The sequence below is a fragment of the Vigna unguiculata genome, chromosome 5 (genome assembly GCF_037176805.1).
Source record: "Vigna unguiculata cultivar grain cowpea cultivar isolate G323 ecotype 2 chromosome 5, ASM3717680v1, whole genome shotgun sequence".
In the NCBI taxonomy this organism is placed as follows: Eukaryota; Viridiplantae; Streptophyta; class Magnoliopsida; order Fabales; family Fabaceae; genus Vigna; species Vigna unguiculata.
The window spans coordinates 11,198,822-11,217,319 of NC_140796.1; the positions used below are offsets into that span (position 1 = coordinate 11,198,822).

Consider the following 18,498-nt stretch of genomic DNA (forward strand, 5'->3'; position numbering starts at 1 on the left):
GTTATCTTGCAGAATCTTCTGAAACTTTGTGTCTCTCAGATGGCTCTATCTCAGATGAAAACTGCGTGATCTTTCTGATTTTTCCAGTCCCAAAACAGATTCCAAAACAACTTTTATACAAAGGTTTTTGCTGTCACTAATTCAATTAGCAATTTACCTAATCGATTATCGTGAGTATATTTTCACTTACTTTGTACCATACTCACAGTTAATCTATTAGTTAAAAAACTAATCATATGCAAAATTACACAGCAGGCCTGAAATACATTTGATAAAGAGAAGCTAATTGCCTAATGCATATCCTAACTGGACCAAGCTATATTTTATCCTAGATCAGTAGACATCATCAAAACTGTTCTTCATTTATGGATGAAAGGCTCCCCCTTCCAACAGATTTTGCTACAAAAATGGGGACCTCTGGAATGATTTAACCTTTTTATCAATAGACTGAAATAAGTAATTCTTGGCTCTCAGCTCCTTTAGTTATTGCTCTTCCAATGTACACTGCTATGCTCTAGTGAGTTCCTCCACTAGTTTGAGTCAGTGTTATTGAATATCGGCCATGGCGCCGATATGACGGAAACCGGTAGCAATTTTTCAGTCAGCCGCCATAACAAGGCAGGAGCGAATCGAATTTTTCGTGGTGGCCCACGACGGTCGCATTGCGCATGGTGGGTGTAGGGATGTCAATGGGGCGGGTAGGGTACGGGTAGTAGTTCCCTTGTACCCTACCTGTTGGATAAATATTTGCCCCGTACCCGTACCCATATCCGTCGGGTATCCGTTATACGGGTACCCGCCTATTTTTTTCATATCCGCGGGTATCCACGAGTACTCGCGGGTATTTACAAAATTATTTAAAAAATAAATATTTAATCATAAATTCAAATAAAATAAAATAAAATACATCACTGTCATAAATTTTAAATAAAGTTCAAATAAACTCAAATTCATACAAGTCCAAATAATTATAAAAGTAAATATAAAATGACGTTTAACACAATGAAAATTCTTTAATTAATGTTATGATAAGAAAAAATCACTTTCTCCGATTAATTCCTGAAAAATAAAAAAATAAAAAAATAAAAAACCTCAATTGTCACGTGCCAAATATTCTTATTTTGATTCCATCATTTGACAATAAGCATATCATAAACGCCATTGTCTATATAAGATTTGATATATATGTCCAATTTGAAAAAAAAGGAAAGAGAAGAATGTCAAGGGTATACCTCGAAGAAGACAATGTATCAATACTTGAAGTTTGAAGAGTAAAGACAGAAGATAAGACAAGATGTACAACTTAAAAAAAATTAGGCTAGAATGTTTTTTACTAATATATATATATATATATATATATATATATATATATATATATATATATATAAGAATACTTTTGTGAATTAAAGTTTAGCGGGTACGGGTATCCACGGGTACGGATACTATGATACCCGTACCCGCCCCGTTAACATGCGGGTATCAAAAATACTCGTACCCGTGGGTAGCGGGTATCCATTTTTAATATCTGTTTCCTACTCGTTGCAGGTTTTATCCGCGGATACCCGCAAGTACGAATTTTTTTAACATCCTTAGGTGGATGGTGGTGGCGGATCGCTCGTGACGAAAATCTCGGACAAAATAAAAAAAAAAAGGAGAAGAGAAGAGAGAAAGCATGAGAAGATAGAAAGTAGCGACGACGACATGTGTTGGTTGGAGGAAGAAGATGACTTCCAAAACCTAAACCTAATTGTTTTAGTATGATACATTTAAAATTGGGCCTAGCTTACTTCCCCAACGTGCAAATTGCCCTCTTACTTTACTATTTTACCCTTATTTCAGTCACTTAATATTGCAGAAAGCTCTTCTCTTATTATATTACTTTTCTACCCTAATGCAGAAAGCTCTTGTCTTATTATTTTACTTTTCTACCCTAAATTTAGTTGCCATTTTTATTCTTTAAAACCTAAGTCTGGCCCATTAACACATATTTAACCTAACCTATCTGCAAAACTTTCTTCATTCTCTATTATTTTATTCTATTCAGAACTATTATTTTATTCAAAACCAGCACCATCTGATATTCTTCTAATTTTGTAACCAAAAGCTTTTGAAGCTTCCCTACTAGTCGTTGCCACCTGCTGTTACATGTTGTCAGCCGCGTTGGCCGCCACAGTTGTCGATCGCCATTGTCGTCGGCGGCTGCCACTGTCGCCGACCACCAACGCCAAGTTTTTTTTTTCAATTTTTTTCTATTTGTCTAATTTCATTATAATTATTTTGTAAAAAATATACCTATTTTTCAACAACAATAATGGCCAATGATAATGATCCTTCAAGAATATCTCATAGGAGTGACCCGAGATGGAAACATTGTCATCCAATGGATGAATCAAATTTAAATACAACTATTTGCAATTATTGTGGAAAAGTTATGAAATAAGGAGTTACTAGAGAAAAAGAACATCTTATGGCAAAGAAGGGCAATGTTGCTGCTTGCACCAAAACTCCTAAAAATGTGAGAGAAGAACTTTAGAAATTATACAGAGAAAAAGCAAACAACTCCTCCGTCAATCCTTGATATACTGCAACCAATGATAACCATGAAAATGAAGATGAGGTTGAAATTTCCATGGTTAGTAATGATAAAGGGAGAATAGCGGTGGAAGAAAAGGACCAATGGATATGTTTTGTAGAAATCCAACTGCTACAATAGAGAAGAGAAGAAAGGAAAAGTTAAGGCAAGCTAACAACAAAGAGGCATGCGACAAAAATTTAAAGGCCTCGGTTCATCAATATATTGCTCGATTTTGGTACCAAGCAGGCTTGTCATTCAACCTTGTGAAGTTGAAAAGTTTTCAAGATATGATTGATGCCATAGGTGCTTATGAACCTAATTTACCCGCTCCTAGTTATCATGAAATCATAGTTCCACTTCTCAACAAGGAAGTTGATTACATTGAAAAGTTGTTGCAAGATCATAAATTGTAATGGAGCAAACATGGTTGTTCTATTATGTTAGATGCATGGACTGATCGAAAGCAACGATGCTTAATTAAATTTTTGGTGAGCTCCCCTAGAAGGACAATGTTTGTCAAGTCCATTGATGGTTCAAACTTTGTGAAGACAAGAGAAAAATTATTTGAAATGCTTGATTCCCTTATGAAGGAGATTGGGGAAGAAAATGTTATTCAAGTTATAATAGATAATGGGAGCAATTATGTGTTGGTTGGTAAGTTGTTAGAAGAGAAAAGATCCCATCTCTATTGGACTCCTTGTGCTGCCCATTGTATAGATTTGGTGCTTGAAGACATTGGAAAGCTTCCTTTGATAAAGAAGACAATTCAAAGAGGAGTTTGTCTTGTTGGCTTTATATATAGTCATTCTAGTACCTTGAGTTTGTTGAGATAATTTACAAATAAAAGGGAATTAGTAAGACATGTCGTTACAAGGTTTGCTACCTCTTATGTATCATTACAAAGGTTGCATCAAGAGAAGGGAAATTTGAGAAAAATGTTCACCTTTGATGAATGGATCAATAACAAGCTATCTAAGGAAGCCAAGGGGAGGGAGGCTACAAAAATTGTTCTTATGCCTTCATTTTGGAATCAAGTAGTATTTACTCTCAAAGTCATGGCTCATCTTGTTCATTTGCTTCGACTAGTGGATGGGGAAAGAAAAACAGCTATGGGTTATGTAAGACCCGAGAGAATTAAATAGTTAATTAAATAATTATTTAATAAATGCGGGTAATGGAAGCCTTTAAGGCATTTAATGCAGAGGTATATGATGTGGAAAAGTGTTAGCTCATGTGGTTGAGAGTACTTTAACTGTGAGAGGACTTGGGTTCAAGTCCTATGTATGCCATATGTGTTTTATTTGATTGATTATTAATTTTAATAAATCGCATGGTTATGTTGGGTACTAACATAATTAAATAATTAGAGGATTTAATACAAACATGCCTTGGTTGAATTGGTTGTGTCCTAACTTTGGAAATTCAAGGGTGTATTTTCAAATCCCATTCATAACCAAATTGCTCTCTTAATTTTGGGCAAGAAGAACCATCATCCAGGACTTGCCGCCTAGGTGAGAGAATTTTGGATGCTACGATTTTAGTAAATGTGGCGCGATGTTTAAACAATCTAATTTTTCCCGTTTTGGGAATAATAATATCATGATGTTTTTTTCTTTTCTTTATGTATTTATTTAAATAAGTAATATTCTTTAGGGATGTTATAGGTTATATATATGAAGCAATGGAGAAAGCCAAGGAAATGATAATAAAGTCATTCAACAGTGATGAAAGTAAATACAATGATGTATTTACAATCATTGATAACAGATGGACATGTCAACTTCATTGCCCCTTGCATGCTGCTGGTCACTTTTTGAACCCAGAGTTCTTTTATTCCAATCCAGACATGGAATATGATTTGGAAGTTACAAATGGATTATATGATTGCATCAGGAGGTTGGTGCCAAGTAAAGATGTGCAACAAAAAAATTTAACTGAGTTGCCTCTTTATAAGAGTGCAAATGGACTCTTTGATGATGATTTTGCCAAAGAATCAAGGAAAACCACAGCCCCAGGTGAGACACTTAAACATTTTTTAAATTGTGCTAAGATATAATGGTTACATTCTAAGCTACTTTTGTTCCTTGTGTAGCTCAATGGTGGAAGAATTATGGGCATGCAACTCCCAACTTACAAAAGCTATCAATCAAGATTTTAAGCTTGACATGTAGTTCATCGAGATGTGAGCGCAATTGGAGTGTTTTTGAGCAAGTAATAAGACATGGCTCATTTCATTATTATATTAGTTTGTAATTTGTAGAAAGAAATTAACTTACATATTACTTATTCACATTGTAGATTCATTCAAAGAAAAGGAATAGGCTGGACCACAAAAGGTTGCATGATTTGGTTTACATAAAGTATAATCAACAACTTGCTCAAAGATACAATATTAGGGATAGAATAGACCATATTCTATTGAATGACATTGATGAATGTAATGCGTGGTTAGTGGAAGAAGTTGATGATGATAACGATAATGAAGAAGGAGGTAATGATTTGTTTTTTCATGATGATCCCACTCTCAATTGGGCAATTGTTTATGAAGCTTCAGGTATTGGAGAACCAGTAGTTTATACAAGGAGACAAACAACTAATAAAAGAAAACAACCATCAAGTGATGATATTGTTATTGGATCTTCCCATGCTTCTAAGAAACGTCCAGGTGCAACTCCAACTCTAACACAATCTAAGAAGGGTAAAGAGAGGACTCAAATTCAAGTTCAAATGAATTGCATGATAGCTCCAATTCCGAGTTTGAAAGATTACTTAATTTTGACAAGAGTCTTTTAGAAGGGGAAGATGAAGAGGGATATGCCCCATTGGATGATGACATTGAAGATAATTATGTTGGAGTTGAAGAAAAATATGATGATTAGAAAGAAATTTAATACATACATTTTATGATTTATTGCTATTTTATGTTTTAAACTTTAAATTTGTAGTGTTTTGATATGATATCATTATTAATTAAATTTTTAAACATAATATCATTACTTTTTTATTAAAATTATGTTGTAATATTATATTTTTTTTACCGCAATATTTTCGCCATAATTCGTTATAATTTTATAAAAAAATTTTAGGTAGCCAATATAATAACACTGGTTTGAGCTCTTCATAGCCTTGTTCTACTTCTGTCCAATATTCCTTTGATCTCAACAATTTCATTAACATAGACCACAAAAGATTTTTCATTAAAATACACCAGTAATCATAATCACCATCAAACCTAGGAATACTAAGGAAATTATTGTTATCAGTCATGATGTTCTGGTTTTTGAATATCAGCCCGTGAATGGACTCTGATACTAGTGTTGCACTTTAATAACTATGTATAGGAATGAAAGCTTTCAAGCTTATTTTATTTTGGTAACATGAATGACATTAAATGGCCGAGATCCATACTTAAATCATGACTAAATATTAGGGACATTTATTCCTAAAGAACAAGTCTTCTTATTTAATTTAAAACAAACTAACAAATACAGCAAAACATGTGTTGTCAAATGCAAAATCAAGTTAGCAAATACTGAACACATTTTTGTATTTTCAACTTTTTATGAATCTAATCTATCAGTAATCTTAATTTTGATAAGATTTAGATATGTTTTTAGTTTTTTTTTAAAATGTAAATTTTAATTTTAACTCATATATTATTATTATTATATTATTTATTTTTATCCTGAAAGTTTTGAAGTATCAATTTTTTAGTTTTCATAAAATATTTTTATTCTTTAAAATTTGAAATCATTACTTTTAATTTCTAATTTTTATTTTAACATAGACAAAATAGGAGGAATTTTAAAATTATATTACTGGTGTCAAATATTTGATATTATATTACAAACGTTAATATATACTTGAAATTCTTTTTCAATATATACCTATCTAATAATACATAATACTAAGGACTAAACTTAAATTTAGCTTATTTTAGGCAAAGTAAAAATATATTTAGACCATTTTTTACAGTATTATATTTGATATTGAATTTTAAAATAAATTAATAGTTACTGTCAAACAAACTGGATTTTAAACATTAGAGGAATAAAGTAGCATAACATTTTTAAAGTGTTTAATTATCTGTAAAATTTATCAAGTTAATATTTTGTATTTCAAAAAATATTTTAATAAATAATATTTGAACTGAAGTGCGCTAAAATATCTATTCTTATATTATAAATTAACTTATATAAGAAGTACATCTAGAACATTATCTTTCCATATACCAAAAATATATTTATTGGTAGAACTTTTTATTTGCTTTAATAATTTTATATTATCTCATTTCGCGTATATTTGTTAAGGGAGAAAAATGGTATGCACTTGTTACCATAAAAATTTTAAACTATTTTTTTTAAATATCAATTTTTTTTAATTTATTTATTGTCAAATTTAAATTTAAAATAATTGTTAAAAATATAAAAAAATTATTTAAGAGATCATATATCAATTATAAACTTATGTAATGTTGGTAATTATTTGTTTTCTTACAATTTTAATATATATAATTTTTTAAACTTCTCGAAGAAGACGGAAAATTAACACATCATCCCAGGCTCCCAACAAAACCCTAGGTTCTACGCAGATCTTTAAATTCTCAGAACCCTCACGCCGCAGAGAAATTGGTACCCTCGAAACATCTTCCATTTCCATCTCATTCGAATCATCAAATCTGAGGTTCAAACGCGTTATTCCCTCTTTTAGATTCCAATCACCTTGTTGGGTCTCTGTTTTACGAGCATCAGTGATGACCAATTCCAATATGTTATCCTTGCACTATGATTGCCAGTGAAGAAACTAATGGGGAATGATTACTCTGAGATGCTCTTTCTTCAATCTCTCTTTTCCCAATTTTTTTCTAGACAAATTAGTTTTTTTTTTTATATATATATATATTCACACGCTACAAAAATTGCTTCTTTTGTTCTATATCTTTTGTTAGTTGGCTTGATTTATGGATCCGTGATGTTATTTTTAAACTGCGTTATCTATCTGAAACTTCCTTCAGGAATTGAAGATAACCATTAATTGCTGAGATCCATTGTTGTTCTTATTGGATTTTGTTCATGTAATGTAAATCCTCAGACTCCGAAAGGTTGTGGTCGAAATCACAGTTGCATAGCATCTTTTAAAGTATTGCTTCAGGCTTTGATGTTATTGAAGATTGATTGTCTATATCAGCTTCAGAGTTCTGTTGTGTTTTGTATTTGCTCTATATTTAGATTTTGGTGGGTCTGTCTTGTTTTTTCACAGTAGTGCATCAAACATTTGCATCATGGGAAATTTATGGATCTGTGATGTTGTTTTAAAACTGCGTTATCTATCTGTAGTTTCTTCAAAAGAACTGAAGATAATCGTAATCTACTGAGATCTTGCTTGGCTAGTTGTGCCTTTAATTCATTGTGCATATTAACGTCACCATTTCTCTCTGCATTGTAATCAAATTTATTTTTTTGATAGAAAGAGTGTGATAAACTTTTTTCTATTTTTAAGTTCCAAAGTTCATAGTGGGAATTCAAATATGATCTTTTGAAAACATAGCCACCACAAGAAATTGTGCTAGTAGGCTTGTTCACGCTGAAATGGATTGAATTTGTAACGACGGATAATTTATAAAATGGAATTTCAAAATCATCCGAACACGAAATGAATAAAATGTACTTGAAGGTTGTGTTTGAACTGATTACAGAACGTATCTCACTTTAAATCTCTAGACGGGGAGAATGGGAATAGAACAAAAAAACGGTCATTTGTGTTTATAAAGCTCGTCCATCTGAGTCAAGAATTTTGTGTCCTTATTGCATAGTAAGGACTTTTTCCTTTTTATCTAAAGGTGAATTCATTTCTGGTAACCCGTTCTCTTTAGATAATGCAGATGGGGCCAGATGCTAGTCTAACATTATGAATAAGAAATTTTAATAAGTCTGGATGAGTTAACTTGAGGTGAGTAAGCTCAAATTGAAAATCTAGATAAGTTGATCATGATCAAAGTTCGGAATGAGTCAACATTAGTTGATGGTTGAGACAAGTAATCCAAAAGTCAAGTTGATTAGGTCTAGGTTAATGGTCGAGCTAAGTGAATCTAAGTTGAGTCATATCAATTTTTACCAAAGGTTGAGCACAACCAACCCTTGCTATAAGGTTTAGGGTTTTGGAGGATCTGAGTAATCTCATGTATAAGGTTTAGTTAAAAAGGGGATTCGAGTAATCTCATGCATAAGGTCAATTTGAGTTGGCTCAGTCAAAGCTTAAACAAGTTAATCCTAATTGAAGTTCAAGACGAGTTAGTACGATTGAAGGTCAAGTCAAGTAGACCTATATTTGAAGGTCAAGTAGGCTTGGGTTGAAGGTGTGTCAAACCACTCGGACCTAAAGGTTTAGCCATGTTGATTTGAGGCGATGGTCAAGCCTAGTCGACTGGAGTTGAAGGGTCAAACCGTGCCAATTTAAGCAAAAGGTTGACTTAAGTCGGTTTGATCAAAAGTCTAGACTAGTTGATCCAAGCTGAAGGTTAAGACAAGTTGGCCTCAGTGGAAAGTTAAGCTATCAAGATGAGTCAACTCTGATTGAAGTTTGAGATGATTTGACATTAGTCGAAGATGGAGTTGAGTATACCTAGGTTGAAGGCCGAGTTAAGCTAGTCCATACCAAAGGTAAATCTAGGTTAGTCGGGACGAAATTTCAACTCAATTGTTTTGAATTGAAGGGTCGAGATGAGTCGACTCAATCAAAATGTTGAGTTGAGTTGTTCATACAAAAGATCGAAACGAGTTTCTCTCAGCATAAATAGAGTCGAGTTTGAGTTTGCTTTGGTTGAAGGTCAAATCAAGTTGGTCTAAACTCATAATTGAGTCGAATTGACTTGAACTAGATGTTAAGATGACTTGATCCGAGCTAAATGTTAATGAATCGACTTTTTAGATTTATAAAATTTTTTCCTTCTAACTAATGAAGAATTATATAACTTACAAAATTCTAAGTTCCTTCTTTTTTTAGTAGCTTTCAAATTTTATTTTAAAATTAGTTAAAATACCTTCTTAAAATTCTTTTGTTTCAATTTTCTTTTAATTTCTTCATTCAAACAAATAATTTAAATTCAAAAAAATTCAAAATTTTTAATAAATAAATTATTGCCTTGTACCAACGCATAACACATCTACAATAACAAAACTTGAATCAGATTGCTTTGACAATATTTATGGTTAATTTTGTCTATTATACTTATACACTATATTTGATTATTAGGGATAGCTTTCAATCAGGGTAGGGTTGCTTACCTTGTGATGCGTAGAGTATAGGTTTGATCACAGTCACTTCACTTGTAATGGCGTAACCCACTACAAACCATAAATAAAAAAATGTCTAATGGGACAAAGAAAGGAAAATGTAATAAGCCCGTGAATATTCCCTTTGACTGAGCAATGAACTGTTTCATGCTAAATAATCTGAAGCATCAATTGCTATCATCTAAGTAATGATTAATCAACAACTATCAACCAATTACATGTGGCAATAATAACACCAAATTTTATCAAATTCAAACGCTGCGCAGTTCTTTTTTACTCTACTAGACAAGAATATAATTGACATTCTTCTTTCTCTGTTTCAAATAAAAACTTAAGTCACGGAGATATTCGATGTATCCCACGAAAAGAGAAAACAATGATGGCAATAGAGACTTCTCACTTACAAAATGTATTAGTCATCTCGAAATGCATGCAAAGGACACAATCATTGATGTGTAATCTATCAGAAATTACTCCTCTGTAGCATTACTAGATTAAGAAAAGTTAAAGCATGGTATACTTCATACCATAATATTTCGCAGGTAATGTCACATGGTGATCAGATTACTTGAGAAATCATTAGCAAAAATACACATTTATGATGACAATTTCATTATCTATAATTGTACTACAAATGGTTTCAGAGGAATAGGAAAATACAATATTTAAAACAAACTTTACTTCAGGCTTTGTAAGCTTCAGCTTGTAGACATTATATTCATCAATGCAGCCACTTGAAAAGCTATTTCCAATCCCGTTAACTTACCAAAGGATAAGAGCCAGGACAAGGTTAGGATACTATTGTCTGCAATTATCCAATGAGATGGAAAATCATGGAAAACAGAAACATTCATGGAACATACCTTAATAAGTTGTCACTGTGTCCATGATCACTTCTATTCACCAAAAAATTGTATTTAACTTACAAGAACATACCTTAATAAGAGTGTCATCACAAGAAAACTCAATTATTCTCAAGACTACAAAGCTCTTAAGAATTTACCGAACCATTTTAAGTACCAGGATATTCCATAACTAACTAGATATGTTTTAAGGCATTAATACAAGTATCTGCTGCATTAGCAGATCAGGTGCTTGATCCTTTTATTGCAGAAACATTTTGAGCTGAATGCAGAGAGAGCCAGAGAATAGATGCCTAAAAAGTATATACCAACCAACCTACGTAGCATTAACTGCTTGAATATGAATGAAAGGCTGCAGAGTGCACAAACAAATCAAACTACCTGTCAAATTGTCAATGATACTGCTACAAGTTTCTGCTACCTCTAAAAATTGGTTTCACACAAGATCAATAAAGAAAAGGGGATACAAAGTTTCCTGTCAAATGAGAAACACCTGAAATGAAATGAAGAATTGATCCAATTCTGAACGTTCTACTTTCCTTCCATGTTTTCCCTTTTATGGAAACTGTGCTCCTTACTCCTCAGAGAGTTTATTTCCTTTTTATTAAGTTTAATCTCATCATAGAAAATGGGAAACAATATGTTAAATAAAGATAAAAGGGAGGGGTTAAAGAACAATTGCCACTTTATAAAATAATATTATCAAATAAAAAAAAATCCACTTCCATCACTGCGAAAACCAACAACAAAGGTATTGGTATATATGATATATCCATAATCAGCTTTCATTAACCATGTATAGACATTATAGTAATTCTCTTACTTTGATTTGTTACAGTAAACAAGTATCACGCAGATATCACATTTTTACTAATAGCCAGCCTATTCAATACACAGACTGATTATGATTACTTGTCATCTTGATTCAATAAAATCTGTCTCAACATCATATTATAAATTAGTAAGATAGATTTGGACTAGGTCACGATTCAGGTAAAAAAAAAAAAAGGAAGACAAATAATCCTTAATATAGAGTTAGATCTGGATCTCAATTTGCTCAAAAATAGATAATAACACAAGTAAATAAAATAGTTTTTATCAAACTACAACAAAGCAAAACCTGAACACAAGAAACAGTGATTTACAATGCAAGCATCCAACTACATCCATCCTGTAGATCTACTCCTTAGCATCTTTGATGGTTTTATCTACAACAATGTCCACTTTCTTGTACTCAAAATCTACAGGCTGCATTGCATACTCCTCCGGCACCACTGGTCGTTTATTACCAAAGATGGTCCACAAATACAGCACAATGAATGCTGTCAATGCCCCACATCCAGCACCAAATATCATTGCAGCAAGAACCCTCAAAAGACAATCACTCCTAGATTTCACTGCAGGAGTTTCAGCGTTCTTAGAAAGGTCCTTTGGATCCAGAGGCTCAGAATGCATCCAGTGTGGAAAGTGCCTCACAATAAAGCTCCATGAATAGAGAAAGGATGCTTGAGAAGTATTCCCTTTCAGAGTACTAAACCCTGCAAACATCTCTTCAGTACCCCAAACATTCGACAAGTCAATTGAATGCCAAAGCAATGGATCAGATGGCCTTGATTGACCGTAGTGATTCAATCTAACTTCTAACCGTTTTGAACTCGCTTCATAATCAATCCAAGCATGCAATTTCCCTTCACCTTTTAGACCCATAATGACAGATGAGGCATTGATTGTCTTAACAGGAACAGAACTACCAACATTAATGGACACAACACAACTACCAGAACTACCGTTACTACCCTCAACACCAAACTGAACACCAACAATCTTAAAATCCTTTTGCTTCAATCCAAAAGAAAACCCATATGAACTATTACGAAAAACCTCACCTTCAACACCACTTGGAACCATAACAAAAGCCAAGCTACCCTTCCCACTATCCAAGGACATTGAAAACCCAACGTAGGTTGAAAATGAGACCAATTCCCTTGTTACACCATGAACAAGCTTGATGGGCTTCTTGTACATGACTCTCCCATCATTTCCAGAAAGAAGGACTTCAGCACCCTCATTGATAACTTTTGCATTGCCATAAAGCTCCACACTTGACTTGAAATCAGGGTCTTTCTCAAAATCTGTGAAAGAAAAGGAAGAAACTGGATCAAAAGCTTGGGTTTTGAGGAAGAAGATGAGGAAGACGAAGGCGGCGAAGTGGTGGGAAATGGAAAATGGTGCCATAATTGAAGTGGGCATGAGCTAAATCTGCAAGGGTATGCCTCTAGAGTTGGTGGGTCGATCCCATTTGCATCAAAAGGGGATTTTGCTGTTTCTAGGGTTTGAGAAGGAAGAAGACGGAGGAAGAAAGTAAAGAATAATGGGTAAGTTGTTGGAGTTGGAGGTTGTGAAAATTAAATACGGTTTAACTGGTTCCCTGCGAATGCATCTGCAGTGTGCACTTCACTTTCACTTTCTCCCAGTAGTAGCGGTAGCTGAAACTAGGGAATATAATAATAAATGCTCTTTTAACTTTTTCTATCAAATATTATCTCTTTTTCCAAAAAAATTATAATACTTGTTTTCTTTTCAAGAATTTCTATAATACAAGTTAACAAAGCTTGAATGGATGGAAAATTATTCAGCTTTTCAAAATTAGGTTGAAAATTATATTTGTAGCTTCCATTCTCTGAATTGTTGAGTCAGTGATATGTCAATTTGGTAAAGGAAAAACAGCAATTATTCTTCTGCACCAACACTCATCTTCCAAAGTAAAAAACAAAAAATGCTAATTCTTTTTTATTAAGAAAGACGAAGAAGAAGATCATAGTTGGCACTAGTAGCTTTCAAGTCTTAAAATGGTAACAATCGCATTTTACTTTCATCCAATTATGTGTTTTTTCCCTCCATTATGGTTAACTCTATTAAATTGCATGTATTTTGTTTTTTTAGTACACAGTGACTCAATAATAAATGCACTCCATGAATTGAAAAAAAAAAAAAAAAAACCCGTCTAGGAGGAGAAATTAAGAAGAAAGGGTTTTGAGAGATGAGCATAAATTGCTTCACATGATAGGAAGGATCCATGTCACGCATGATGTCGTTTTCAGTACCCAAATAGATGCTGTTTTTGGCACTTCTCTTACATCTTTAAAGCAACCACAATAAAATTTGTGATTTTTTTTTTCTGAATTGATTATACTTAAAATTTAACGGTCCTAATAGTAATATTTTGTTTTTTTTTTTATATTTTAATTGAGAGAATTAGTTTCTTTTTAAAAAGTCGTTATTGTGGAATTTTTTTAATCCAACACTAGATGATACCAAGTTGATACATTTTGTTACCAAATGTTATAAGAAATACAAAACTCTATTTAGATAAGACACAAACATTTATTATAAAAAGAAAGAAAACCTGAATTAATGTTCTCCGACTACTTTTAAAAAATATATATATATATATATATATATATATATGGTAAATTTTAAATTTAGGAAAAAGTATTTTGCTTTTGGTAAATTTTACATTTTGTTGTTTTATTACATTGATATGAATTATAAGGTTAGTAATCTTATGACAGGTTACATATTATTGGTTAAAGAATTGTGAGACACAATATAATACTATTTGATAAAAAATATTATCACTTCATATTAATATCCGTAAGTCGACGTAACTCATCACAAGAATTCAAATCATATTGGATTAAAATCAAGTGATTTTTATTTTATTAAATTTCTAACTCATTAATTGAGTTAAATTAATTTTTTTAGTTTAATTTTAACTCAATTCGTCGTGACCGTACGAGGTAGATTGATTCACTTTAACATTTCTATTATAATGCTATTTTAATCAAAAAATATTTTTATTTTTTAATCATATATTAAGATTATTATTGATGTAACAAATTTTACTTATTTATAAATAAATTTTTTTACTGAATTTTTTCTCTCTTTCATATATATATATATATATATATATATTTTGAATTTTAACTAAATTTTTTCAGAAATATTTTAAAGAATGGTTGAGAATAATGAATGTGGAATTCAAGGCACAAACACAAAAGTGTACAAATTTCGTGAAAATCAACACATGAACCAATGAAATGCTTTATTTTTATTGCATTTTTTTTTTCTTTTAGTGATTTTATATTTATGTTTCGAAATAAAAATTTTTTATATTGTAATATGTAATTGAAAACAAAGTGTTATATTTTAAAGTTCAAATATACTTAAATTACATCATTTTTATATTTTGATATTCACAATGCTTAATTATGACTTGAGAAATTATTTTTTATTTGATGATTTTATACTAAAATGTTTTTATAATATTATAATAATTTAAATATTTTTTATATAACCATTTAGATATAAAAACTACTTTTTTATCAATAATAAATGGGAAATTAAACTAAATATACGTAAACAAATTATATTAAATAATTATAAACAATCTCGTATAGTATTTTATAAATAATGTCCTCCCAAAATTAAGGTTAATTTTATAAATACACATTAAAAATATTTACAAAGATAAAGAAGTAAATATGAAAAATACAAATAAACAAGTAAATATGAAAAATTAAACAGCAATAAATGTGAATAATTAATTAATAATTAAAAATTGGAACGTAAAATTAGAAGGTTAATAATTAACATTTATTCCAATTCAAATAATATTTTTAAATTTGATATGATTTCCAAATTTCAAAATTTAAATTATAATTTACATTTTTAAAAGTAAATTTATCTTATTTATAATATCCACGTTTAGAGCTATATTGATTAATTTTTTTATGATAAAATATATGGGTCCGATATTTTAAAAGTTAAAACGTCTCAGTAAATAAAATGTTGATTGACATTTATCATGTAAATCTAATCAAATGATGAAAAGATTAGTTTGATTATCATATCAATAACTTACAATATTAAAACCTTACAATTTCTCACTCAATATATATGTGCATGAGTGATTTTTAGGTTAAAAAAATTATTACATGGTGTGACTAATTAAATATAATTAGTCCATAATTTTGAAAAAAAAAATTGTATTTTCTTAACAATGATTTGCTAGAAAAATTACAACTCAAATATATATATATATATATATATATATATATATATATATATATATATATAACTTACTTGCTTGCAAATAAGAGTTTTAAGGGTCAATTAGAATTAAATTAGTTATACTATAGTAATATTAATAAAAAATTTAAATAAATACCTTCTCAGTTTATAAAACTTTATAATGCAATTATAAACTCTCACTCTATAGCTCTCCCTACTTGACAACACCAAAAAAATTCCCTACCTAACCTATTCTTAATCCAACATATCATTTAAAAATAATAAGATTGTATGCAATGTCCTTTAATTCATAATTGTACTTACATCATATATGTCCCACAAATAAAATTTGATCAGTAAAATATATATCTAACTTTTACTTTCTAAATTATTACATATCACAAGTATATAAACACAAAAAGTCAATATAATTCCTAAAAATATCAAAACAATATAAGGGTTAAATCAATATAATTCCTCCATAGATAAGCTCACATGATTCTTGAAAGGGTACATAACTCTACAATTTTAATTTCGAAGTAAAATAACTATACCATTGTATAACATGTACAAAAAATATAATGATATTTATTATTCTATGAACAATAATAATATGAACACTAAAAAATATTGGGTACAAAAATACTTTCAGTAAAGTTAAAAAATTTGTAAGATTATGTGACCTGCACTTCGAGTATCAATTCTTTGTCTTTCTTTTTTTCATGACAAGTATCTATACTTGTCTTCTCCTCAAAGCGATAACCACCTTTTCTTTAAAAAAGGATAATTTCTTTTTTATTTTTTATTTTATGGGAACATAGAAAAAGCTGTGGAAGTTACAAATATGTACAGTCAGAATTCCCACTTTATGCAAAAGGGGACCATATACAAGCAAATTAATTCACATATTCCTAATATATTATATATGTTACAATTTTAAATATGAGTTGGGAAGTGGTGTATATAAAAAGATATAAAACTCACAAACATTAAATCACCTTAAAAATAGTGTCAAATCAAATTTCTTATATACAAAATCTATATCTTAGAAATATCAATCTTTTCAATTTATCCCAAGTATACTGACTCACATAAGACCAGTTTCTATAGAAAAACTATATATAGAATTTTATAAAAGAAGTCAATAATATTTATTTCAAAATCTGACTAAACATTTCCAGTGTCCTTATTTTTTTAAATCAACTGTTTTCAGATAAGAGATTTAATATAAAATCTTATTTAAAAAATATAAAGTTAAGTTTCATTTTAGATGAAGAATTTGTTGGTAGATAATTAGTCAATTGGGTGAACTAAATGTTTAAGAAATAAATATTTTTTAAGTCATTTTATTGAAAAACATTATGTAAAAGATAAATATAAACAAAGTGGTCCAATACTGTGAGTACTGTAATACTAATAATTGTAAATTGAAGAAAAAAGAAACAGATAGAATATATGAAGAATTTCATTTTGTTAATGGAGTGAGGTGGAGGAAGAATCCATCCAACGATGGAGAAAGTGACAATGGCAAAAGCAATGCCAGCTAAGCTAAGCCATCAAATTCAAAAATAAATGACTATGTTTACTACGCGTGCTTTCTTTGTCTTCTTCCCAAACCCAACACATGCAACACCATAACCCATATTTGGATATACTTCAAACTTCATCTACACTCCACAGTATACAATTCATTCTCAGACAAAACTTAGATACAATTATAGATACTGTGTCTGTAATGGGACAACGGGGAATTTTCCTTATCATCAGATAAAATTACGTCTACAAAGTCAAATATTAGTATTTTAGACAAAATATGTATATGATGTATTAGAATTAAGTTATTAACCTTTTTTTTGTTCTCTACATATAGTATGAAATTAGATGTTTTAAGATAAAATTGCCTTATTTTGTAGTAATTATACAAGGAAATGATGTCATGGTCACAATATCATCGTATCCTTTTTATTATCATCTTTATCTTTTTGTATCAAGTTTTTTCATTAATGTCAATTAATCTATACTTAATTGAGAATTATTTGATAAATAGTATTTGTATTGTTTTTTAATTATTATGAAAATTTCTCAAAAATATACATAATTATTTATCAGAATATTAAAAGCAAGGAAACTGATGGTGCCACGTCTAACAATACGCAATATGACCGTTACTGTCTTTACTAATAACCAACAGTGCACTCTGTTTTTATCTTAGTTATGCTTTATTCTTTTCATATATATATATATATATATATATATATATATATATATATATATATATATATATATATATATATATATATATATATATATATATTTGTAACCTCCCTATTTCAATAATACACGAAGATATACAATAATGAAAAATGACAGTTTCAGTTTTTCTTCTCCCAGTTTTCCCTTTCTGTATCTTTTCGTTTTTCGCTGCCTTCATCATCTCACATCCTCGACTATTCGTTTCTCTCATCCATGGAATGATAGTTTCTAAGATGGTATCAGAGCTCTTCATTTGAAGAGCTTTGCTGCGCGTCTGTGATCGGTTTATCTTCAACCTTCTTTTTGATTCTTGCTTTTCTCTTTTACCCTGTTTACGTTGTTTGCTTTCATCATGGCCAATGAGGATGTGAAGGCCGCTCCCCCTACACCATCGTATCTCTACCTGCATCCGAATGAGAACCCAGCGGTTCCCTTGGTGTCC

At 30.6% G+C, this 18,498-nt stretch overlaps 2 protein-coding genes and 3 non-coding genes across 5 annotated transcripts; 4 read left to right on the plus strand and 1 right to left on the minus strand.

Annotated features, from left to right (window-relative positions):
- Positions 1-3,495: 3,495 nt before the first annotated feature.
- Positions 3,496-5,454, plus strand: LOC114184351 (uncharacterized). The gene is made up of 5 exons (XM_085672908.1): positions 3,496-3,688; positions 4,240-4,590; positions 4,668-4,786; positions 4,874-5,240; positions 5,282-5,454. Exons 1-5 carry the CDS (start codon positions 3,511-3,513, stop codon positions 5,452-5,454), a joined length of 1,188 nt encoding a protein of 395 aa, XP_085529034.1. The 5' UTR covers positions 3,496-3,510.
- Positions 5,455-7,316: 1,862 nt separating this feature from the next.
- On the plus strand, positions 7,317-7,408 carry LOC114186379 (small nucleolar RNA snoR26). The gene has a single exon (XR_003605039.1). It is a non-coding gene; the product is annotated as a small nucleolar RNA snoR26 (small nucleolar RNA).
- A 126-nt stretch (positions 7,409-7,534) lies between these two features.
- Positions 7,535-7,624, plus strand: LOC114186380 (small nucleolar RNA snoR27). Its single transcript, XR_003605040.1, has one exon. It is a non-coding gene; the product is annotated as a small nucleolar RNA snoR27 (small nucleolar RNA).
- Positions 7,625-7,866: 242 nt separating this feature from the next.
- LOC114186381 (small nucleolar RNA snoR27) lies at positions 7,867-7,957 on the plus strand. Its single transcript, XR_003605041.1, has one exon. It is a non-coding gene; the product is annotated as a small nucleolar RNA snoR27 (small nucleolar RNA).
- A 3,797-nt stretch (positions 7,958-11,754) lies between these two features.
- On the minus strand, positions 11,755-13,211 carry LOC114185681 (L-type lectin-domain containing receptor kinase S.4). Its single transcript, XM_028073548.2, has one exon. The coding sequence runs from the start codon at positions 12,978-12,980 to the stop codon at positions 11,910-11,912; it is 1,071 nt and encodes a 356-aa protein (XP_027929349.1). The 5' UTR covers positions 12,981-13,211; the 3' UTR covers positions 11,755-11,909.
- Positions 13,212-18,498: the final 5,287 nt, after the last annotated feature.